General features: G+C 36.0%; 1 protein-coding gene across 1 annotated transcript in view; it reads left to right on the top strand.

The window, feature by feature from the left end:
* LOC136829608 (uncharacterized) overlaps window positions 1-27749 on the top strand; it is a 576969-nt gene that overhangs the window by 66348 nt on the left and 482872 nt on the right. The window contains 2 exon segments of the mRNA XM_067088454.1: window positions 2858-2928; window positions 10518-10793. Coding sequence (XP_066944555.1) covers window positions 2858-2928; window positions 10518-10793 — 347 coding nt within the window.

The following is a 27749-nucleotide window of genomic DNA, read 5'->3' as shown; positions in this document are numbered from 1 at the left end:
CTATATTTCTGGTGGATATTGTATTTTGTGTGCAGAAATAATTTTACGAAAAATGCCTTTTGAACATTTACCGGTTTTTATGCAGTTGCATTTTGTACCGCAGTCGTTACTGCCTCCAGCTTGCCGAGGGCTGCCTTCGGTAATATTCTACGGCTACAGTTGTTTAGCTTTCTGTCTTTTGCTGCTCATCAACACGGTGGGTTTCCTCCCATTCAGCTGTCCCATCTCTTTCGCTCTGATTGGTCCAGTTTCCCCCTCTCTGTAGAACAAATCCTTCGGATCAGCTCTATGAGTCTAGAAAGAACTCGGTGGTCTCGTTACACGAATTTACAGTAATAAGTCTAAATCCTGTGTGGGCTTAGGAGCTTACGAGCTGTATAGAAGGGACTCTGCGGCAGTCAGGTTAAACCTCTCTCTCTAATACTATTAGTAGATGCCTTTCCCGAGGAAAAAAGAAAAATGTATAAGATAAAGTGTCCCTTATGCAAGGTCCTTTTAACGTAGATTTGATAGCTTTCGAATTCCTGCTAGTTAATTAATTCCAAGTTTCCTCTCTGAGATATAGCTACAAATGGTCTTTTCTCCTTTATTTTCTAGGAACGGTCCCTGGAGAATCTTATTTTGCAGTCCATTTTGAAATGTATTATCTAATGTAACTGCGATAAGTTGTTTTACTCCTTTAGGCACTGAGTTTATTTTTCAGTGTTGTTACTATTTTTGTGGAATCAAGAGATAGAAAGACTGTAATCCTATTGACGCTTCACTGAATTTCATTCTTTCGAATGTTCGAGAGAGAGAGAGAGAGAGAGAGAGAGAGAGAGAGAGAGAGAGAGAGAGAGAGAGAGAGAGAGAGAGAGAGACTGCCTTGCATGCAAGTATTGAATTAAAAGAACTGGAAGCTTTTTCTTCTGAACTAAAATATGGTCTAAACCTGACATCACAGTGAAAAAAGGTTTCGTTTCTTTCAAAACGATTCCATTACACGTCATTCCTTGCCGTTGTTATGTAACTGAACCCATTATAGATTAGAAGTAGCTTTTCGCCAGTCTCCGTGACCTCCTCAAGTTTGTGTGGAGCTTCCGCATTCCTCCTTTACCAACGGGGGCCCATCTTCAGTGCTCTTGTGGAATCCGAAGAATAAAAAATTGTTAGGCAGTGTGTGTGTGTGTGTGTGTGTGTGTGTGTGTGTGTACGGGAATGGCATTTATGTTTTTACTTTTCAACTGTACACTCTTTTACTGGAAGGGATGGCTACAAAGGGTAATAGCCACTTGCTTTTCAGCAGTTCTTTCTGTAGATGAGCTTGCTAGCTTCATATCACTTTTTCCACCTACCTGTGACCCACCGCATTCTGCTGAACACTAAGTATATGACTCATTTCTTATGTCAACAGAGGCAAAATTGAATTTCTGGGGAACCGAACCTAGAGATTTGCCCTTCGGATGATTAAACTCTGTGCTTTTGAGTTGAGAGGCCTGGATAGAAACACTGTCTTTGTATACTTTGTACTAATCGGTTTTGTGTGATCATTACCTTCACCGGTATTTCGTAAATCATTTAACCCTCCACTTTAGAGAGAGAGAGAGAGAGAGAGAGAGAGAGAGAGAGAGAGAGAGAGAGAGAGAGAGAGAGATGACGGTAAGAGCGATTCTACGAATCTGAAAATAAGAAATAATAGCATAATGGTACAGAAAACAGAAATACTCTGCCTCACTTAACTTTTCCATCAAAGATTCTGATTGGCTGGATCAAAGAATACACTCCACCTACTACGCTTGTTGTTGTATTTTTGCAAAAGAAATAAGAAAACATATTTTTCATATTAATGTCCTAGATATATGTCTACACAGGAGTAAGAGTAATAGCATGACAAATTGCTTAGTAGTTCGGTTTTTGTCTGTGAGGTTCTGCCAGCAAGAGGCTATATTATTAATATTCATAATCTTAATTCTTCTTCTTCTTCTTCTTCTTCTTCTTCTTCTTCTTCTTCTTCTTCTTCTTCTTTCTTCTTCTTCTTATTATTATTATTATTATTATTATTATTATTATTATTATTATTATTATTATTATTATTATTATTATTATTATTATTCCCAAAAATCTCATAATAGCATGAGTCACTAAAATGGTGAAGAAATCCACAGTGGTGTAGAAGTAAATATGTATTTCAGAAATGCATATACAAACGAGAGCTTTCGAGAACCTGCTCGATTCTTGAGAAGGAGAATCGAGCAGTTTCTCGAAAGCTCTCTTTTGTATATATATTAATGAAATATACCTTTACAGCTACACCTGTGTGGATTTCTTCAGCATTATTATTATTATTATTATTATTATTATTATTATTATTATTATTATTATTATTATTATTATTATTATTATTATTATTATTATTATTATTTAGCTATTGCTCCTAAAGGGGGCAGGAGGTTGTTTCCATAGAGAAACACGGTATACATCCTCGATTCAGCAGCTCAAGTACAAATGAAGAATCATCCATCTGTACTTGAACTACAACATCAAGGATTATCAGTGGCATCGTTAGAAATCAAAATGAACGCACGTTCACCTGAATCTAAAGAGAACAGAAATACAAATATAAAACATGCTTATGATTAATCAGCGAAGTAAATTTATACGGCCATGCAATTTAGAAAAAACTGAATTTGACTCTCAGATTTAAGATATGCATGATTTCATTACAGCGAATATTGAAGTCCTTCCACGTATATTGCAATTCAGGAACTTACCTTTCGCAAAAGCTGTGTTATTCTTGACTGAAAAGTCATAAGAGAAAACCCATAATTCAGGACAAACGGAACGAATATGAACTGACTTTCCATTCCTTTTTTTTCAGCTTGCGTTGAGGGTGGGGAAACGATTGCCGAAAATTATTTGGTCGCTCTCCCACCGATGAACTTGCAAGGGGTAATGTAGAGCTCTTGTGTGTTCCTTCCTAGCTTTATTGTTGTTTGATTTTAAGGAATAAGGACTACTGCCGCTGGAATTCCCTGCACACCAGCTTTCGGTTTTTTCTTTTTCTTTTCGAAATCGCAATTTCAAAAAGAAGCCAAACGGCAGTGTAGCTTGACTGCCAAGCTTTCGAAAATTCATTGTTTAGTATCAGATCTTCAAGAAAAAAAAATAATAAAAGAAAATTGCGAGTTGAATCGTAAACAGAATAAAAAGCTAATATTAAAGCTGATACAAAAAAAAATGTGACATAAAGGAAACACATAAGCAAAAAAATAAAAATAAATGAATAAAACTGACACAAAAACATTAGCACAAGATAATTAAAAACATGGTCAGATATGAGCTGGTTTCTGTCTGTGCTGCAATATTGTTTCTATTATCGATAAGTCTTAGCTGTCTTTTGAAGTGGCTGGAGTTGAAGAACAGCATTACCCCGGAACGGCCTCTTTTTTGATACTTCATTCTTAAGGTTTTGAAGTACAGATTCACCTAGGTAAACTAGTTTTTCTTGTCGCTGAGAGTTTTATTTCCTCCACCTTCACTTGAATGAAATCATTTCTGAATTCAAAGATATTGTTTAAAAGAAAACTTGCAATGAATCATGTATAGGAATAGGTGAAAGTGGTTTCTTAAGATAATTGTTTGAGAATTTTGATTGTTCTTCAAGAAACGAAAATTACGTGGTAAGACGGCTTCGTTCAGCCATCAGCAATAATTCCCACCACGAAAAACACCATCATCGGAGAACTACTTCATTCTAGCTATTTCAAAAGTCAGCTTAGACGTGCTACATTATAAAAGGGTAATATTCCATTGGAAGCTACAGCCACCTTACAGGAAAACATCTTAATTATTTTTCGCTTCGTTGGCGTTTAAATATTTGGGTCCTTATTTTAAATTACTATTTATTGATTTATCATTTACTTTTGTGGTTAACGTATTTTATTTTGTATGTGTGTTTTTTTTCTTTGTATCATCTTAATTTGGATTTGTTCCTATAAAAGTACGAACTGGAAGCCTTTGATATTGGAGTATTACCGTGTGCCAGCTGCAGTCGGTTATTGTAGCTCGTTAAGGGTAATTAATTAGTACCAGGCAAGTGAGGGATATGTGGTGCCCATCGCTTACTGAATGTTTCATGAACATCATCTTTGCTGCCGTAGGGGGTAGACATTTACGCTGCTGTGGATTACGCCTATACGCCTTTGGATAGTAATTGTGTTACTGCTGGATGAAATTTGTTGTGACTTTTGCCTATCTTTTTATTACTGCATTATAAATTTTGCTACGTAGAAAATGATGGATGGTTATTCAAAGAAGTGTGTTTGTGAAGAGTGTAATGTCTTGGGCAAAAGGGACTGTGTGGTCGCTGTGTCACCATGTACTATAGGCTCCTAGCCTCTGCTAGTTTTGATGTGAGAGTGTGGAGTGTGGCAGGGACTACCAAACCTCCCTTAACTTTGATGTTTCTCTTTCCTACTTATCACCTTTGGTCCTCTGCCTCTCCTGCTAGGTCTGTTTCTGCTCTCACCCCCTGGGCTCCCCAGTTCAAGGGCGAATGCTTGGCCTTGATGAGATTCAACCAGTGTGTTCGCATTAATTATCTGCCTTTGACACGGGCAGTAGTTGAGCACCTGTGCTTGATACCTCTTCTCCTATATTGCTGGCTGCCACTGGTGCTCCATCATAGCTCTGGGGGGATACTGAAGGTACTAAGGCCATGTCTAGGCATGCCTGGATATATCTCCATTGATGCCTTCACTGAACCCACAGCCTTGGCCAAGTGCTCCATTCTGGTTGTTGCTGTGCTTGATCCTGCTCTGAGGATCTCTGCTGGAGATCCCTCCATTCTTGCAACAGCTGTTGATAATGTACTTTATCACTGTGTTCCAAAACCTCAAGATTGCTATGCACCCCTAAACTAAAGAAGTCCTCTGCCTTAGTTATATTGGAAGTAAGAAGGGAGCCAGAGGTAGGGAACAAGTGCAAGCATGCTCCTTCTACCTCTTTCTCCGTATCTTCTTCCTACATCTCTTTTTAGTTATCAAATTCCTGTCTTTATGGCTAAAGACACAAAAAAGACCAAAAGTTGTCTTCTGATAAGAAGTCCTGCAGGACTTACCTTGAGTATTACTCTTCTGTGGGAGAGGTAAATGAGTCAGTCTGTGAATCTGCTTATGCCCCTTCATCTACAGAGACTTGTCAGATGAAAAAGATCATATCAGACTCTTATCTTCCATTTCCTTCCTCTCTGGAAGTTTGGAGAGAAGAGTCATTTCTCCTCATAGTATCTGCATGTTTCATTTCTTTGGAATCAGTTTGCAGAGTCCACCAGCACTTGCATCGATATTTTCAACTACATAGGTTTTCCATGCAACATGGTTGCCATGTTGTGTGTTTGTGGTTGCCTGGATCATATTTAGGTGTACACACACCAAGTATCATTCTTTGGTGCTCCTCCAGGGCCAGTATTAGTTCTGGAAGGGTTGGTGTTGCTACTGTGCATATGATGGTTGACAAAGCTATTGAGCATGATTAATTGGCACCAATGTCCCCTCATCAGGGTTTGCGTGCTGGAGTTGTGTTTACAATCACTTGATACAACAATCTTGTTGGCGGTCATCAGGCCAGATTGGTGAGTCTACCGTTTTCCTCTAAAGGGGCCCCTCTCTGTGTGCTGAGCACCCATTAGGACTGGGGAATAATGAGGCACTTCCTGGAGATCAATAGATTCACACATGAACATTATTATTTTGAGGAAGCCTGTGCAACAACTCTGTCACAGCCGATCTTGTCAGTTGAGTGTAGGGGTTACCTGTCATGCCACTAGGCAACATTATAGCAACAAGGAATGGAGATTTGGGTAGTGTGTGTCCTTTAGGATGATTGCAAACTACCATTCAAGGACCACCAACACCCACTCCATCCAATCAATAGATCCTGAACCATATCCAGAATACCGTCCATTGTCACCCAAGGCTCTGGCCATGTTGGAGAGGTGAGGGTGATGCTAAAGAAGAATGTACTAGAATTGGTAGATGATCAGTCACCAGGCTTCTACAATTGACTTTTCATGTGGAGAAGTCGATGAAAGGTTATAGACTAGTCATCGACCTTTTATATCATTGATCAAGTTTGTTTTTGAAACTTTTTTCACAATGGAAACTCCACATGCTGTGTTGGCCTCCATCAGAGAGGACTTCAGGCTTCCTGTGGATTTGTAGGGATTTGTATTTTCAAAAATCATGCCATGCAATCTCTAGAAGTACCAGTTAAAGGTTCTGTGTTTTAGGTCAGGGACAACTCCTCAGGTATCCATGCACATGCTCACCTTGGTTACCCTCAGCACTGTCTCATTGATTGCCTAGTCCTTGCATTGTTAGTGTTGCACTTGCTCAAGGACCAACATCAGCTCCATTCATTTTGTCATGATCTTGGAGTGTGGATATCATGCAACTGTCACAAATTGTCAACTTTGTTCTCTGTCATTGGTGCCTAATACTAAATTTTTTCCTCTTATAATCCAAGAACTTTATTCCATAAAACTACTCATATTGTTATACAGAGATTGTGCATATAATAATTCAAGGCTAGACAGCACAATGGGTCTGGTTATCCTGGTGTAGGAGAAGTTGGATCTCAAACCCAAACAGCAGATTAAGTACCTGGTCATGCTAATATGCACAACAGCAGTGAGAGGCTGTACCGTAGAGAAGTTCAGGGAGGTGACAGCACAATTCCTTCCTTGGCAGGAATATCAAGATTAGCTCTTGCAGGTCATCCTAGGTCATCTTTCCTCTTTGGCCTATAAATATATTCTGATTTCTCTGCATCCCCAACTAGGAGAGGAAGTACTGGGTGTCTAGACAACAGGTGAGCCTGTGTGTGGGATATTTGATTTTCCACTTATGAATATGCTTCTGTTCTCAGATGCATGGAAGGAGGGGTGGAGTATGCACCTGGAGGACCTTGTTGCTCCACAGGTGTGGATGTTGGAAAAGTCCACCTGTACATCAACATTTTGGAGATTTGGGCAGCATAACTGGCTAGCATTCTGAAAACAGGTGATAGGTCATCTGGGGTTTGCTGATGAGCAACAACCATTCATGTGTCAACAATCAGGGGGGTCAGCTCCACATCTTCTCTGTTAGCAGGTAAGGTAGCTGTTATCCAAGGAAGGGAATGTTGTGGTAGAGCAGCTCAGTTGTCAGGAAGACTATTTCAGCTGTAGGAGTTACTAGCAATCAGTCTGTTTGCTATCCTCATGTGCTGCACCTCCTTTTTATCCCTTTACTTTAACCTCATTGCCCCTTTCCTTCTTCCCCCTTTCCATTCAGTCTCACTAACTATAACTTAATAGTGAAATTGTTGGATTTTCTTCTAGTTGTACTTATAGATCCTTGTGCTTCATCTCATTTATTTTACAAATATCTCTATCTTGCTTTCAAATCACTGTTCCCTCTTCTTACTGTTCTCTCTTCTTACTGTTCTAAATTTTGAATTGCTGAAAGTACCCCAAGGACTGAAATCACCCTTATGTTTGAGTTTATTACCTAAATTTCATGTCATTGATTCTTTCATTCATGGTCTGTTTGCCACATGGCCAAACAGAAGACACAATCATTCTGGACACACTCATTCTGAACAGTCATTCTGGACCCATGGGCTATGATGGAAGATGCCTTTCAGCACCATGTGAGCATTCAGATATTTATGTATCCCTCTCCTCACTATAAGCTATTAAGTGATTAATTGTGAATTGATCACCACAAGACTCAGGTGATCCTGGAGGCTTTTCGCTGGTCACAAGCTCTGCTATTGTGTGGAAATGTTAGCACTACTCACCACAATGTAGAGTGAGAATCCCACATGGCCCATTTTTCCACATCAGTCTTACCTGCTAAGGTATCACTAGTCTGGGGTATCAATGCCTTCGATGATGGAGGCTATCCAGCAGTCCATCGGTCTTTAATGACTTTATGTGAAGGAAAGTGGACCATCTGCCCTTGGTGCTGTGAGAAAGGTCTCTCTTTCTGGTCAGTCACTGTTCAGCAGATTGGAGACTTCTTAGACCACCTTGGTTGAGACAATATCCAATCAGTCTTGCATTTAAAGACTATCACTCAGCCTACAGCCAAGTGTTCCATCTGATGAGAATGAACCTCTTATCCCTGTGTAGACTTGTCTATAACCATGGGGAACTTCGAACTGTTCTGCTCATTCTGTGAACTCAGGCCTTTGAAGTCAGATGTAATTCTTGCCCTCCAAAGTCTTCATTAAGGGTACACTTTGAGTTCATGAAGGGGTCTTTAGATAGGCTCACACTAAAGACTGTTTCCAAGCAAACTTTACCTTCAGGGAAGCATGTGGACAGGTTTCATGGTTTGTTTTACCAAATCTGGAATACAGATGGCTGGATATTCTTCTCTGTCTCCTTTGTCCCTGAGTTTGTGGTAAGAATTTAGGACACAGTCCCTGGTAAGAGATTTGGGAACATCTCTATCCCTTCAGGGAATTTATAAGAGATGATCAGACAAGATGTTTATGTGTCTAGTGCTAGCCATGTGATTCTATCTGGAAATTACACATCAACTTAGGCCTGATTGCTGATGTTTCTTAATTTGGTATTGGTTGAAACAGGAAATAAGTGTCCAAGAACATTTCTTTCTGGCTGTATGAGGTAATCAAGCAGCATATTGGTTGTCCAGAGAAGTGGACGGTCTTTCAGTATGGACAGGAGCTCACACGCCAACACTCTTGTTCAGAAGGAATTTTGCTGTTCTACTGGTTTGAAAGGCTGGGGTCTGGTATTTTCTAACTGCCCTTACTTTCCTCTTCTATCATGGACAGACCTGCATCTTGCATAAGGTACAAAAGGTGGCAAAATACTAGGGTGAATTAATGTGAAGGTTGACAGCTTTTCCCCCCTTCCTCATCCTATGTAGGGACCACAGCAGCCAAGGTAGAGAATGAGCTGAAATGGGCCGGGTGCAGGTGAGTCACACAACAGACCATTCTGTCTAAGACTTCTGTCATTACGTGCAACTCTTCTACCTTTCTTTTAACAAGAGGTGTGTGCATGTGTGTGTATGCGTGTGTGTGTTTGTGTTTGTGTGTATGGGTATGCATGTAAAATGTCATGGTCAAGAGCTTAATTGTCATAATAATAGCTACCTAACTGTTTTTCCTAGAGTAAAATTTCACTTGCCCCTAGCAGACGTTAAAGGAGGTTCAAGAGCCATGTTTTCCCCCGTTCTTAACTATGACTTTGACGGACTGTTGTCTGATGAGTAATTCTCCTATATGAGAGATAAGGGTTTGTGTTTTTATTGGAACAAATGGTAAATTTTTAGGCAGTTTTCATTCTTTCCTAAACATGAAAACACGAAGTCTATTATAATCCCGCCTCAAAACCAACTCTGCATTATGTCTGGTGTCAAAGGGAAAATTAAGTGAATTCAGCTGGCACCGGCAATACCGCTATGCAAAAGCATTGTTTGTAAATCTAGGGAATATGAAAATACCTAATAGTTTGTTGTTTTGCTTAGCTTATATTATTTTAACTTCGTGTTGTTTTTTAAAGTTATGTACTGATGATGAAATTGTCAATTTTCAGAGCTTAAACAAAAGATATTTATCACTACACTGGTTTCTATATATATATATATATATATATATATATATATATATATATATATATATATATATATATATATATATATATATATATAGTATATTTATAATTCAGCAGGTTTCTTTTGTTCCTTGAATATATTTTACCTGTCCGGAATATTTGTATGTAAAATGCGAGTGTATCTTTTATATATATATATATATATATATATATATATATATATATATATATATATATATATATATATATATATATATATATATATATATATATATATTATTAAAAGGACCTCATTCAAACTGGATGGTATCTAATGGAGTTTTTATTCAAAAAGTTACAAGCTTTCTTGGACAAACAGTCCACATTATCAAGTATCCGTACGGATACTTGATAATGTGGACTGTTTGTCCAAGAAAGCTTGTAACTTTTTTAATAAAAACTCCATTAGATACCATCCAGTTTGAATGAGGTCCTTTAGTAATTCTACTAAAGCACAGAACAATTGTGTATGTGATAAAGTTTATATATATATATATATATATATATATATATATATATATATATATATATATATATATATATATATATATATATATATATATATATATATATATATATATATATATATATATATATATATATATATATATATATATATATATATATATATATATATATATATATATATATATATATATATATGTATATATGTATATATATATATATGTATATATATATATATATATATATATATATATATATATATATATATATACAGTATATACACACATATGTATATATATATATATATATATATATATATATATATATATATATATATATATATATATATATATATATATATATATATATATATAAACATAAACATTTTTCTTATATTTCATAGGTTCTGCCTGGTCCTCGCCTAGAGAAAATGCCGCCTTCAACCGGTCAACTGAAACTCACTGTTGACAAAGGTGGTCGTATAAGGATAGATAAGGGCGGTCGATCAGATGGGGCAGGCTTTGCCAAAAACCCTGAAGCTTCAACGTCAATGAAATGGGACCCAAGGAATGAGTACCCACCTTGGGTCAACTGTACTTGGAAGGTGGTTGTAGACTCTAGGAATCTGGTCGAAGTCGATATTCTCAAATTCAGCACAGCCGAAGAAGACGTACTGACGGTAAGCGCTCCATTCATATAATGTTGCACTCAATGATGGATATTGGTTTCTTATGACGGAAACCGCTATCTCAAGTTGTTTTATGGCTGGCTTAGCTATTAATTATTCCAATACTCGAATGTTATTTGGAATCCTATTGCACGTTGATTTGAGGCGAAATGAACATTATTGGATTCGATATTTTCTAAAATGTCCCTCACATCGTTGGCTTTTAAGGGTTGCTCACACCAACTCCTAAGTTCTATCCCAGGTTTCAGAAGTGTTTTTATGCTCCGTATTTTACTAGACTGGGCGCCAACTTTACGCTCGAGCCCCCTTTTTTTTGGCTATGATGGAAATGGTTTTCATGGGAAAAGAATTTTTGAAGAATCGAGGAATACGATTATTTTCTTATAGATTTCGGTTGTTTGGAAGGAAGGCTCGTAATATTTATGGACTGACACATGAAAATGGTAAGTCTATTGTACAAAAAAATAAAAACGGTGGAAGAAAACGCAATGTATTAATAGCTACTAAAAATGGCCAAACGTAATAATCACAGCGAAGATATTTTGGTAAGGATTTTCATGAACGGATTTTAAACTATGTAATAATCTACAATGAAGAAATTTCCGCTATAAATTTTTGAGGTCTTCTAAACTGCGCAATTTTTGCAGTAATAAAGTGCAGCATGTCTTTTTTTGGTTCTATGTGCGCAATCTTATGAAATATGCTACGTAACAACGGTTTAAGTAAGTATCCTTTTGTATTGATCCGTTTATATATTTTATTTTGTAATAATTCCTTCATAATGATTCCTTTTTGTAAAATTATATTATAATGATTACTTTATATGATCTGTTCATCGTTGATTTATTTTTCTACCATTAGATTATATTTTAAAGGCAAAAGTTTATGTCTCGATATTGCACTATCTTTACTTTTAGCCTTCTTTGTTTTACAATCATCATTGCAAAAATGTATATATGAGAGAGAGAGAGAGAGAGAGAGAGAGATTGTTATTATTATTATTATTATTATTATTATTATTATTATTATTATTTTAATGGTTTATATAGGTTTTTGCAAATAACCCGAGAGAACTGAGTTCACCCATCAGTGCTTCACAGTATAAAATGCTCTTATAGGAAACAAAGAGTAAAAGAAAAATTATATGCACAATTGCCAATAAATGTTAATAGAACTAGGTGTGTGCAAATGAGAATTACATGGCGATTCTGTAGGTGGTCTGTTCACGACCATGGTTCGTATATTTGTCTGTTTATTATTACATCAGCTTTGACCTTCGACATAATTTTATTAAGACTTACTGCTTTGCATCAGGTACTTCCAACGGGATTTTTATATTTGATATCAGTATTTTTTTACGAATTTTCTCTCAAAAATTAATGAATGATAAATTTCTTAAAAGACCTTTTATAGTCCATATATTTTGCCTACATGTTCACGCTTCCCATGACTTCATCCACTTGAACACTTACGTAGAAAATTTATTCCATTACAGTTCAGACTGAGGTTTCATTCGATGTCTTTTTCGATAATGTAGATTCCCATTAATTCCCACAAAAGAAATATATTATTCACTTTCACGATGGATATTTATCTCTTGTGGAATTTCTTTTAGCTTCTGTAAAAAAAAATCTTTCCCACAAAAAATATTATTTCTTTGCAGTCCTTCAAAGTTGCTACACCAGTGTTGATATTCAACTAATGCTTTTATCTTTCGCGGTCAATGATCTTGTCAGTTCCAACTCCATTTTTTTCTGTATCCGGTGAAATCGCTCTTTATCCACTGGGAAACTTGCTTAGTCTCTCATATTAATGGAGAATCCACTCAGCCTTCCTCTTAGTCATTTACCGCGACTTCTCACGGGAGAAGTTCCTTTATTTCAACGGAGAAAGTTTCCCCTTCCCAGCCGTGAATATTTTTCTCGGTAACATAAACAAATACAAAACTTACTGACACTTCCCTAAAAAATAAAATAAGAACCTGGGAGAAGTGGCAAATGCCACAACGAAGACTGTAACACTGAATGACGGCAGTTGTTTATTTAATGAATTATTTATCTTTACTCGACATGCTTTCACACCATCATTTCAAATGCCTGTATAGGTATAATAAATTCTACAATCTTCAGCGCCAAACATGAAATGCTATGTGACAGCATTTATTTGCATATTGATTCATGTGGTTATTAATGAACTTAATATGCTTGTTAGGATGCAACCTCTCACGCAGGATATGATAAAATTTGGCCGCATCAATTATGAAACCACAATTGAAATTAATTTTATTAACTAGAGCATTGTCCTAATGCCTTCTACCATTTCATTCGATTATTCATAAGGGTCAGTTTACATGGGGAAAAAGTTTTCTAATGCATGTACTGTATAGAATGTTAAAAAATCCAACGAATACGAAAGCAGTGAAAACAAGCATTGAAAACCGAGTGCTGATCAAACTTATTTATTGCCTTTGGAAAGGAAGTTTTGTCTCTTGCTCTGCTTCCATGTCTTTCGTGGCAGGATTACGTGAAAACTGTTCAGCTGATTTTGAACAATATTTTACTTCAAGAACATACTACGATCCACGAAGCAACTGATTAAGTTTGGGTATGGATATGTATGAAGGATTATTAGTGCTTCGTATATTGCCATTGTCATTTATGGGTTTTCTAAACAAGCAACAGCTTCAAGTTTTGTTAAAAAAGTAGATTATTCTAAATAAAGGGATTAAAATGTAAATAACCTTTATTTTGTGAGATAAAAAGTAGAAAGTAATAAGGTAACTACTAATCACTTTTAAGGTTTGTGAACTTTGCCTATTGTTCTTTTTATAAATACTCATCACATAGCATTTCATTTTTGGCACTAAAGCTTGAAGAATTTGTTGTACCTATGCAGGCATTTGAAATGACAGTGAAAAAACATTTCGGGAACGGACAAATAATTCAATAAATAAACAATTCCGTCATTTAGTGTTGCAGTCTTCGTTTTGATATTTTTCCAACTTATTACTTCATTTTTAAGGAAGTATTTTAGAGTGTGAAGAGTATTACTAATGAAAGTTTTATATATATATATATTTATATATATATATATATATATATATATATATATATATATATATATATATATATATATATATATATATATATATATATATATATATATATATATATATATATATATAAGCATTAAGCTACAAACGTCCTTTAATATCCACTCTACCTCGGAAATAATATATTTTCATATATGTTACCGAAGGGGAATTTTTTAGTTGATAAGTACGCCGTCCCGTGGGCTCGAAAACCAACGAAGGACAGGAACTCAGGATATATATCATATATTTTATATATATATATATATATATTATATATATATATATATATATATATATATATATATATATATATATATATATATATATATATATATATATATATATATATACACACACAGTGGTGGTAAGAACAGCAATGATGTATGGCACGGAAACAGCAAGCTTGAGAAAGACAGAGGAGAAGAAGATGGATGTGGCAGAAATGAGAATGCTTAGGTGGATGGCTGGGGTGACGAGAGAGGATAGGATCCGAAATGATTACATTAGGGGGTCGACCAAAGTGGTGGAAATATCAAAGAAAGTGCAGGAGGGGAGGCTGAGATGGTATGGACACCTGTTGAGGAGAGATGAGGACCACGCTGGTAGACATACTATGGGGATGGAGGTCCAGGGAAGAAAAAGAAGAAGAGGGAGACCAAGAAAGAGATGGAAGGACTGTGTGAGGGGAGACATGCGTGAGAAGGGAATTGATGAGGCAGAAGCACAGTATAGAAATAAATGGAAACGGCTCATCCGAAACGGCGACCCCATATAAAAATGGGAACAAGCTGGGAAGAAGATATATATACACAGTACATATATTGCTAGATGTGAATGCGGGGCCTTGAGTTCATTGGCACAAGGAGGGGGGAAGGTCCCATACAACCATACTTCCACACGCAGCAATATCATTCAATCAATCAATTATACAGGTAATTATTAAGAGAAAATCCTAAGATAATAACAAGAATGTATTGACAAGTAATTCAAAGTTGTGGAAGGCAGCTAGGGTCCTGATACATTACCGCAAATGGTGATACTTGAAAAAACCACTTGACAACAATTACTTTAAAAAGGGACAAAACACGAGCAGAACGTGAACCTGCATTACTGAAGGGGGACTGACGGGATACGTGAATTCTATTGGTGAGAAGGCCTTCTTGGCACTCGATGCAGGAAGATTCTACAAGAAACGGGCACGATGGGAGCATACAATCGGGGCAGGTTTGATCTGCAATGATACAGTCAAGAGGTTACCTAATGAACAGATTTTTGGCACTGAGGAGGTTCTGCTGAAGGCAAGGATTCCTCTCTCATAAATATTCACAAAACAAAAATAACATTTCATTCAGTGCAAAAGTAATAATCAACAAACAGGTCACTAATATCACTCCAGGTATGGAAAGGAAGCTATGATAAAAATTAGTATAGAAGAAGGATGGTGACCTACAGTCTCAAAGTCTCGCATTACCTTATCCTCAAGGACGTCTCCGTGGGCTATTGACGACGGACTATGGCACTTCGGGTGGGGGTGGGGGCAGGTGCGGGAAGGCGAAGCTATGACTGGTGGATGCTAGGTCAGGAGGTAAAGGGGGGCGAAGGAGTGAGGATGTGGTGCCTCTCGTCTGGTTCTCTCGGAATCTCGAGTCGGTCAGCGGCTCCCTTTTATGGGGTCTGACCCATGGGTCACAGATGCATGATGGGAATTGGGACCATGCGGTTCCCACGGTCACAGATGCATCATGGGAGTTGGGGCCATGCGGTTCCAACGGTCACAGATGCATGATGGGAGTTGGGGCCATGTGGTTCCCACGGTCATTGATGCATGATGGGAGTTGGGGCCATGCGGTTCCCACGGCCACGGTGACAGATGCATGATGGGAAATGGGAGTTGGGGCCATGCGGTTCCCACGGTCACAGATACATGATGGGAATTGGGGCCATGCGGTTCCCACGGTCACAGATGCATGATGGGAAATGGGAGTTGGGGCCATGCAGTTCCCACGGTCACAGATGCATGATGGGAAATGGGAGTTGGGGCCATGCGGTTCCCACAGTCACAGATGCATGATGGGAGTTGGGGCCATGCGGTTCCCACGGTCACAGATGCCTGATGGGAATTGGGGCCATGCGGTTCCCACGGTCACAGATGCATGATGGGAGTTGGGGCCATGCGGTTCCCACGGCCACAGATGCATGATGGGAATTGGGGCCATGCTAGATGCATGATGGGAGTTGGGGCCATGTGGTTCCACGGTGGCGCCTCACCTTAATTTCTGGCGCCAATCCTCGGAAGGTGGGCTCCGTCCTTGCTCCAACTTTCTTTTTGCTAATGGTGTCCTCTGGATATGCCGGTGGCCGTTAATCAGCTAATTGCAACATCAGTGTCCTGCGAGGAGGAAAGAGAGCGAGAATCACCATTTCCAGGAAAGAGGGATTAAGATCCGAGGGGTCGTGGGAAACTTATTTTAATTTGAGGCAAGTGTATATATATATTTATATATATATATATATATATATATATATATATATATATATATATATATATATATATACATATATATATATATATATATATATATATATATATATATATATATATATATATATATATATACATATACATACATATATATATATATATATATATATATATATATATATATATATATATATATATATATATATATATATATATATATATATATATATATATATATATATATATATATATAAGACTATTCAATGAAATATCCATAGCCAAAGGTGTTTTTCATAGTTCATTACCGTGAGAGTGGAGAGCTTTATCTGAAGAAATAAAAAGAAATCTGCGGAAGACTAACAACTACAGTCGAAACTCAACAGAAAACTGAACAAACTCATTGAGGACAATGAATGGAAACAAAATTCGAAAACAGTGTTTGGTGAATTTGTGTAGCAAAAATTTTCGTGATGGATGTTGTGTATGACGTCTTTTCTTGTTTCTTTTGAAACATTCTGTGACTTTCCACGCCATCTTTTTCATATTACAAAAGAATGTTTATTCGCAATTGAAATTTCCTGATGAGATTTATTTTCCTAAACGGTATAGGAATGCACGGACTGAACTGAGAAGTGATGAAACCACTCACACCACAAAGGCAAATAACTCAAATACCGTAGTAATAATGGATAATGTAACGTACGTCTCACAAATGGAAGATATTATACTTATACTTGTGCGAAATAGAATAAGAACCCCCTTTGGCGATGCAGATAACTCACTCAGTAGTAATATTGATAAACTGAAAAATAAGAAAGACCCTGTCACCCAGTTTTCTGCAAATTCTCAATCGTTGTTTTACCTATCCCGCTTGGTTAAAACGAATAATGAAAATATTCCTTTGTCACCTATAATTAACTCTGTAGGCTCTGTGTCGCTTAACCTTTCAAAATATCTTACAAAACTGCAATCGCCTTGTTAGTAACTTTACAAGGCACACTTGTGATTAATTCAACGGACCTAATAGGAAAATTAAACAGCATCATGATGAATCCCGATTCCCGATTGGTAAGTTTTCATACTTGTTCTTTATTTACAAAATTGGCTGTTAAATCGGTTAGAATATCTTGAATGTAAATTAACGTGATTGGATTATCTCTAACAGTCAGTCAACTTTTGGAATTCATTAAATTGTGTATTTGTGATTATAAGTTCATTTTTGATGGAAACTCCTATAAACAAACTTTTGGTATGGTGATAGTTATCCCTCTCATCTCCAGTTCTCACAAAGCTATACATGGAGTTTTTTAAAAACATTTTATGGTTCAGGTATGGAGACGATATTTCGGCTGCTATACCTGAAGGCGTAGACGATAATAACCATTTGGAAAAACTGAATGAACAAGTCCCGCCTACCAAGTTCACTCTACAGTAGAAATAAAAAAAGATAACTGCTTGCCCGCGTCATTGTTATCAGACGTGAACATTTTCAGTGTAAATCTAGTTTATATAGAAACGCAACAAATAATTCAACTTATGTACATTATTCTTAACGTACATTGTCATTCCTGAACTCCTGGATAATGAGCTACACAACGCTAGAAAAATAGGTAGGGACTTAACGTTATCCAGCCCATATTTTGGATATTTGCTGCAACTGTGAAAGGAAGAAATAATTACCTAATAACACATTTCCTTTGCCTTTTTCATCGGTTTTGAGTCAAGTAAATCATTGTTTAAAATATTCATTGTAAATTTAACTTACTATTCTAATAACCAAGGATAAAAACATGTTTATGCGAAACTGTCTCCACCGGAGTAGCAGTACTATTTATAAAAGCACATGTATAGACCGTGATTCATTTGATTTAGGCCAGACGAGTAACTAAATGTCAGAATAAATCATCCTAGATATTCATTTAGAATTACCTAAAAGAATACTGCTCTTTCTGTGCACCTACGTGTAAAATCACATGGGAATGATTGCTCCATTACGAGAATATTAACACATGAAAATATTGTGACCAAAGGTCTCCTTCAGTCTGCATTAAAATAGCAACAAGGAAAATTATATTAATTCAAGGCCGGGTCTATAAACTCTAGACCCCATTCAGCTCAAGATGCTCGAAGGAGATTTAAACGAGAGCCTAGAAAATGTCAGTAATCCTGAATAATGCCATTTGCCTAGCCTTGTCTCATCCAACTATCTGGCTACCTGTGTTAATCCTAGGCAACTTTTGCTCTCCTGAAAGAGGTAATCCAAATGTAGTTAGTTTTTTGCTTTAACATGGTCATGTATCAAGTCTTCTGTGTAATCTTGTGTTCCATTGTATGTAGTTTGCTTGAAAGTGCTTACAGTTGAAAGGGAAAGATCTTGCACTTCGTTGTTTTATCTTCCTCGTTGTTATTCCCGTAATGGAAACCATGCATATATATATGTATATATATATATATATATATATATATATATATATATATATATATATATATATATATATATATATATATATATATATATATATATATATATACACACACATATATATATATATATATATATATATATATATATATATATATATATATATATATATATATATATATATATATATATATATATATATGTAGGGGAGAGAGAGAGAGAGATTGTTTGCTAGCTTGAAAAATTCATCGAAAGGAATAGTCAAGATACTGGAAGCTGAGAATCGGAGAAAATTTAGCTTCTGTTTATGCTGAATGAAAACATGCTCCCCCCCCCCCTTTATAAATTAGCAGGCCCTGAAAGCCTTTCACCGCTTGACTGATCGACTGACTTTCAAGATTGGAAGTAAAGGTCGCGGCAGCTCCGTCAGGGTTAGTGGTATCTGCTGTGCCCCTCTTGCCCTTAGCTGCACCCAAATTTCTAGCCCTTCATTTTACTTCGATTCCACTTCCTTTCTTGAATCTCGCTGCCCAGCCTTTCTAACTACTGAATCTTAGAGCAACTTTAAGGTCTTCTCCTAGTTCTAACTTTAGACCCTTGCGGTTCATTTTCCGTTTCTCTTTATCTTTCCGTCCAACCATTCCAGCTCCGTCCTTTTAAGGTGTCTTAAGCGCTGAGTTGGCGAATGTACCCCATTGCTTAGCTTGACAACCTAAATTTCATCAAATCAAAACATAAATCTAATCGACTGCCGCGAACGGGTTGTTCAGATGAAGCTTTTGAAGTAGGAGAGGGAAAGACCCGTTTTGAAATGAAGATTGAAAGGCCATCGCATAGGAAGCAGGAAAGTGATACAGTTGTTTCTCTAGAGAGAGAGAGAGAGAGAGAGAGAGAGAGAGAGAGAGAGAGAGAGAGAGAGAGAGAGAGAGAGGGGGGGGCCCGTTTCAAGGATAGGAGTAAATGATACGATGGATAAGTATTTTATACTCTAGATATTTTATAAGTTTTCTCTCCTTCAGAATTGCATTTCCAAAGCTAATACACTTTCGTTATTTCAAATTAGGTCAAATCATTTTAAACTTTTGCATTCGGCAAATATCCTCAAATGGTTCATCATCATCCGTCTCCAGGAAGAAGAAACTTTCGTTTGGCAGTTATCGGAAAGACATTTATTTTCCTAAATGCTTTGAAAAGAATCGTTGGCAGGAAACCGTTCCTCATTTTGTTCTACACTATATAGCCGTCTTAAACGTAGCATAGTCCCTGAGGTGAATTTTCCTACTGATGTATCTTTCATTTGTGGTAGGAGATTAAAGTATGCGCGGAAGATGCTGAATTGAAAATGAGAGTTGTGAATTGATCTGCTGAGTATTCCATTAGTTTTCTTTCGTACCATTGATTTATTGCATTTATTTCTTTATTCTTCTGCCTTTTCTAATCCAGTATCTGCTTGGAAATTACGGAAAAATTTCGTGAAATGACGACCGCTTTCATGTCTTTCGAAATAGCAATGAGCCTGAAAGTGGTGCTTTGCAAATGCCACGAGAGTTGTTACAGATTACTCCACCCGACTTTTAAAAGCTATTACAAGTTACCAAATATTGATTCCCAAAAGCCTTTACAGAAAACCAAATATTGATTCCCAAAAACCTTTACAGAAAACCAAATATTGATTCCCAAAAGCCTTTACAGAAAACCAAATACTAGCATCCAAAAGATGTGACGAGTCATTGTATGTTAAGTAATTTCTTAATAATAACAATAATAATTAACTGTAGTAGTAGTAGAAACAATGCGAGCAGCAGAGGCAGCATTTTGAAACGTAAGTTTTTCATTCAGTCGCTAATAATTTGTTTTTCCCTGTTTAACGGTCAGTGAGCGAAAGTAAAGATATCCCTTCACAATATCTGAAAAAGAATAACTTAAGATGCTGTGGCATAAATGAAATAGATTTGTATTCCGTTTTGATACACCATTCATGAATCCCTCGTAAAAAAAAATGGGGTAAATAAAGAAGAATAATAAATACGAAGTAAATATTTTCAGCTGCAATGCTTGCAGCTTGTCTTTTATGAAGGAGCAGTCAGTCGCTTTTAGGATATTGACCACAGAATGAATTTCAAGGAAAGTAAATTTACGTATAGAATTATCAACAGTAAAGTGCCACAAGGAACTGAAGTGGGTCATTGTTGATTCATTACCAACAGTAGCTAGTAACATTCTTTAAAGCTTTAAATAAGATAAACAGCGGCGTGTCTTTAGAGAAAATAAATACTCCAGATTGGTCAAGGAAGCTAAAATTCCACTTTTTAGGACCCCTTGTCTATGATTTTCTCGGTTCCGGCATCAGCGACTTCATTTTACTCTAAAAATATCAAAGCTATCGAACTTGGGTACTAAATAATGCTTGCAAAAATTAGGTAGGGTTATAAAATAAACACTTGCCAACTTTCACCTTTATCCGATGCTTGGATAAAAAGGTGTTGCCGAAAAACCGTGTTTCACCGGCTGTGAATCCCTTAGTAAACTGAGTTAAAAAAAAAAAAGGAAGCTAAAACATCTAAAAAAAGAAAGAGGGTAAGTAAAAGTTGAAGCGCAGACCAAAATATCAACAAACGACAAGATATACTATGAATAGCTGTGTGGAGGCTGTCTGGGTGTTTCACGAGGGGATGGTAGTTTTTATTATGATGGACTCTAAAGCAGTTAGTTCCCCCTCTTCTTGCATGGAAGATTTGATTCTAAAATCTGCACAATTTATGTTAGTCTTGCTGTGCAACTAGTGAATAAAAAATACCATCCCCTCGTTAAACACCCAGACAGCCTCCACACGACTGTTCATAGGATAACGTGTCGTTTGTTGATAATTTGGTCTGCATTTCAACTTTTACTTAACCTCTTTCTTTTTTTAGATGTTTTAGTTTCTTTTTTTAAAGTAGTAGGTAGAGTATGCCCGTCTTTGCAGTGATTTTTAAATTTTTTTTTTTTTTTTTACTTTCTTTTACGCTTTTCTTTACAAGATTTTATGCGATTTTGTAAATTGCAGCATGAAAGTGCAATGAGATAATGTGAAACACCGTCGGCAAAATAAACTGTTGTTTTGATATATGTGCTCCCTTTTCCTGGATTCCCCCTTGATAGCGAGATATTATATATATATATATATATATATATATATATATATATATATATATATATATATATATATATATATATATATATATATATATATGTATATATATATATATATATATATATATATATATATATATATATATATATATATATATATATATATATATATATATATATATATATATATATATATATATATATATATATATATATATATATATATATATATATATATATATATATATATATATATATATATATATATATATATATATATATAAATAGAAATATATGGTATATATGAGTTTTGAAGGGTGATTGGTTGTTCGATTAAAACACCTTTTCTTGATTCCAGCTGACTCTGCTAGTACTCAGTGTTGGGTTGACTGCTGGGGAAGGGTTAATGCATCTCTCTCTGTAGTCTGGAGTTCTCTCTCTCTTCGTTGGTCTCGAGTCTCACGGGACGGTGAACTTATTTGGATAAAAATTCTAGCTTCACAACTGGATGATTGAAAATATATTATTTCCTGAACGGGACAGGGTCGAATTAAAGGACGTTCCATAGAAATGATTTATATGAATTATGTGATCTGGTGCTAGAGAACTGTTATTGGCTTACAAAGCTAAGCCTGAGTGGAGATAGAAGACATGGGAGCCGATATCCACTTATATAGGGAGAAATAGAAGGAAAGGAGCGTTCATTGTTGCGTTAAAAGTTATAAGTATACCATCGTTGGAACGGACTCGACGGGAAGTAATCCTCAAATCAACTAAAAAGCCACTCAAGAGTCATCTCTGAAAATATATTATTTCTCTCTCTCTCTCGAATTGGATATTGTATACGTTTGTAGCTTATATTATATATATATATATATATATATATATATATATATATATATATATATATATATATATATATATATATATATACATGTGTATGTATATATATCTCATTTCTTGTCCCAGTTGCTGAGCTTCCATTCAGTCTGTTATTACATCTGATTATACTGGAGTAGGATAATTTCGAAAAAATGTTTGATATCCAGGGAATGTATCAGAAATTCTTTTCTCTCTCTTTGTTTTTTATGTTCCCTGTCTGTCTGTCTTTCTCTCTCTTCTTTTTTAAAAAGTCGTGTTATTAGGGACGATCTTTTTTTGACAAGAACGATAGATTGATTGGCATTTTCTTTTAACGGGAAGGCTGGTAATTTCGTTCCTAGAAACCCTGTGAAATGGCAACCTGGATCCTAGAGAACTGTTTGGCTTCGATAGTTTGTGTTTAGAAGTAGGTGTTTGTGGAAAAGAACTTTGTTGAATTGTTTTTATTCTTCTTTATGAGAGGTTAATTGCAGCTATCCAAATTTTTATTTGTCAACTCTTTATTTCATATAGTATGCTTCCTTTTATAAAATGTACATTATTTTATACGTTTTTGTTATCATATTTCCCCATATCGGTATTTATACAGAAGAATGTTCCTCATTGGGAGCGTGGGTTCGTTCTCATAGCACTCTCTTGATCCCAGCATTCGATTCTCCGTCTGTTATTACAATGAAGAATTAGAAAATGTTTGATTTCCTGGTGATCAGAAATTTCTTTCTCGTTATTTTTATGTTAAGGAAAGTTTTCCACAGTAATTTTTTTTAAAAGGTCTTGTTGTTAGGTAACTTTTTGTTCAAGAACGATAGATTAGGTGGCCCATTTTGTTGGCCGAGTTGGTTGAGTCCTCAGACCGTCATTCCTTATTGGACCGATAGTTTGTTTAGAAGTAGGTGTTTGATGAAAAGAACTTTGTTGAATTGTTTTTATTTCTGGTGATATCCAAATTTTTATTTTCTCGCTTTATTTAATGTGGTTCTTTTTATAAAATGTACATTATTTTATAGTTTTTGTTATCATATTTGCTAAGTATTTAACCAGAATGTTCTCATTAGCCATCGTCAAAATAAGTCTAATCCTCTCCGGCCGGCCTGAAGAATTAGAGCTGTTAATCTGGTGATAGCTCGTTAGTGGTTCGAATTACAAAGCTAGGCGTTGTTAGTAACTTACTGGTTTCTTAGCCACGTATAAATAAATCTAATCCTTTGGGCCACCCCTAGGAGAGCTGTTAATCAGCTCAGTGGTCTGGTTAAACTAAGGTATACTTAACTTATACAGAAGAACGCTTGATACGTTATTTGCTTTCAATACGAAAAGTTATTGTCATATACCTAATTTTCCCAAGTAGGTATTTGGACAATGGAATGTTAGGAAGTTTTCCCTCAGTCTTCACAAACGTTTATTTCTTTTACTGCTATGATTACCTGAATATTTTTTGTCTACATTTTACCAAACAAACGTTAGGTAAGGAGCTCCCCTTTTGTCCACAATGTTATTTCTGCTTCTTGTTTTGGGTGTTTTTTTTTTTTTTTTTTACAGAGAACGGCATGTTAAGTAGTTTAGCTCACCCACTTCATGGAATGTCCATTTTAGATTTCTAGATTATGGTTCCTTCCTGTATTTTCCGTACGTCATCAAAGGCACATTAGGTTTTAACTATAGTTGTAGTCGACAATTTAATTTAGATGATATACCCGTGAACGAAAGTCAACCATAGCGTAATTATCGATGCTTTTATCGACAATTCCAAGTGAAATTTCAAGTTCACTCTCAATCAACATGTTTCTTCCATATTTGCGAATGAAATATATTATAACAGAAAGCTTTTTATGTTCATTTTAAGTAACAAATTAGATCTCTTTTGGTAAGTTTTGTTAAACAAAGGTATTCTCTTATGTTTTTTGAATGGATACGTCTAAACAAGGATAAACAAATGACTAAATAAGGATTATTGTTATCAAGGCAAAAGATATCATTGTAAGTAATGTTCTATGACTTTGAAAAGTAACTTTCCATCATTGATGACGAATTTGTGAAATGTTACTTTCTAAATAAGGATAAAACGAATGCCTTATGTTTTTGTAGTTTTGCTCACTATTTATGGATAACAACAAAACTCCAACTAAGTAGGCTAGGGTTATTATAATGCCAAAGGATCTTTAACAATTTGTCTTTCAGCTTCGTGATTTTCTTCGATTCCTGTGGCACCTAATTTATTTAGAAATGATTGATAATCCACTTTTCAGATATTCATCGCTGACAATACAGTTCACTTCTAGATATGGAATTCGAACTTATGCTCTCAGTTTAGTGCAGCTAATGTATTAATCAGTGATAAAGAATTGAGCTTCGATTTTCATGGTACTTGGTTCCCTCCCAGTCTTTTGTCCATCAGTCGATCCATTTACGAGTGGGTTTCTGTCAGCTGGGATCAGAAAAGGGCTTCAGGCTCCTAACCTCTTCTAGAAAGAACAGCTGAGAACCATAAACTTTACCATTTTGTCGCAAAACTCTTCTAAAGGAGAAAAACGTCCATAATGACATTCATACATTTATATATATATATATATATATATATATATATATATATATATATATATATATATATATATTATATATATATATATATATATATATATATATATATATATATATATATATATATATATATATATATATATACGTATATGTATATATATATATATACATATAAATGGAGAGAGAGAGAGAGAGAGAGAGAGAGAGAGAGAGAGAGAGAGAGAGAGAGAGAGAGAGAGATTTGAGTGTATCTTAGTTCATTATGCAAAGAAGTCTGTATACAGACGTCCCACGTTCTCACCAGGCAAACTGACATAACTGATAATTCTGCGTCATGCTTTCGATGAGTATGTCATTTATAAGAGATTTTTACTCTTCCCCTGTCATTTGCAGTGGCACCGTTATGATATCTTTGGAAATTGTTATTGGATTGACGTCAAACACCAATGAAACACCAAAGACCTTATAGCATTTGAAACTGTCACACTTCTCACCACCTGCCTCAGTGGCGATCATTTCTTGGCACAGTATTCCATTTCGACGCGGGTTAGGCCTCTTGGCCCCGGTGCCTGGGCTTCGGGCCTAAAGACCGTCTATCCAGTCATCTGTCTACATAAGCGTTTGGGATCATTCTCGACCATCGATCTCTTTTGTGTTCACATAACCTGCTTCTATTCTTTGAGAATTTCTTTGCGAGATGTCCAGTTGTTTTAGGATGGATTCGACCACATCACTACTAATAACGCCAACAAAACTGTACGCTCACTTATTTTATAGTTCTAATTTCACGACTATTTCTCTTTCTTCGCTAGTTAATAAATCAAAAATATATAGCTTACCTTGAATGGGCGCGGTTTACTTTCAGTAATGACCCCTAGGTTCATTAAGCCTCCCACTCTTCTTGGGCCTCCTTAGACCGCTAGCCGCTCTCACCAGTCTCCCAAGTCAGTTGCAACTTTCAAGATACCGAATTTGTGATGAGGTTATTGGCTACATGCCGATGCACCCACCAATGAGGTATATTTCAACAGGTCATTAGTAAGTACTCGTCAGTGATTTCCAAGCCTTCTAGTTAATTCGTCTGAATATTTTTTGTTGAAATATTATTACTGAATCATTTGCTCGCCAGTGTAATCCTTCTCTCTCTCTCTCTCTCTCTCTCTCTCTCTCTCTCTCTCTCTCTCTCTCTCTCTCTCGGACACATGTTTAAGACTCTATTTAACTATCCATCTTGATGGTAATCTCCGTCTATCTTTTCTGAAAAATTTACGGGTAAAGGAGCTTACAAGGAATAATAAATTACCCGTTAAAGCATACAGTTTTTTTTTTTTTGTCCCCAGTGCAGTGTTGGCATCATCCTCTTGTCCTCACGCACCCATTTTTGAATTTCGATCAAGTTTTCCCTTCTTGTTGTTTGTTTATTCAGATTTTATTTTTGCATAATGCTTGAACGTACATCTTACTTACTCCATTTTATCTGATGTAATGTTGAGTAATTTACCTAAAACAGACCTTATGTTGTAAAGATCGGTTGAATGATAACTTAGTTTGTGCCAACATCATACCTCTTTCGTGGCATTGGTTATCTTTGTATCACGAAGTACCTCCTAAGTCAAGTTCCTCATTGGACGGGTTGGTATCGTTCTCGGCTAGCACTCCGCTGGTCCCGCGTTCGATTCTCCGACCGGCCGATGAAGAATTAGAGAAATTTATTTCTGGTGATAAAAATTCATTTCTTGTTATAATGTGGTTCGGATTCCACAATAAGCTGTAGGTCCCGTTGCTAGGTAACCAATTGGTTCTTAGCCACGTAAAATAAATCTAATCCTTCGGGCCAGCCCTCTCTAGGAGAGCTGTTAATCAGCTCAGTGGTCTGGTTAAACTAAGGTATACTTAACTTAACCTCCTAAGTCAACATATTATATATCATGCATTTCCTTCTATCATTGGATCATTAGCCTATACTGTATTATCATGTGTTATTTTTTATTAGGGTATTTTGTGCTTTCATCGCCCTGTATATCATGTGTTACCTTCTAAATCATCATGTGTTACTTTCCATTCATAAATCATGTGCTATTTTTCTGTCTGTGTTTCGTGTGCTGCCTTTCATCTCTTACCACGTGCTATCTGCTATCTGCTATCTGCTATCTGCGTATTCTGTTTGTTTTCTTTTAGTTTCACAATCTTATGTTTAATGTGAGGCGTTCTGATAAAAAAATAGAAGTATTTAGTAATTTTGATAGTAACTTAATCAAATCTAATCCTCAAATTTGACTATATTGGTAGCAATAGTTTTTTTGTTAATTACTTTAAAATTCTGTTTATGCATTTATGACCTCTGGCTGATTCGAAAGTTGGGTACAGCTAAAAAATTTTTGCTACAAATTCCTCTCT

Source organism: Macrobrachium rosenbergii, chromosome 44, assembly GCF_040412425.1.
Source record: "Macrobrachium rosenbergii isolate ZJJX-2024 chromosome 44, ASM4041242v1, whole genome shotgun sequence".
Classification (NCBI taxonomy): domain Eukaryota; kingdom Metazoa; phylum Arthropoda; class Malacostraca; order Decapoda; family Palaemonidae; genus Macrobrachium; species Macrobrachium rosenbergii.
This window is presented reverse-complemented; position numbering and strand designations above follow the sequence as displayed.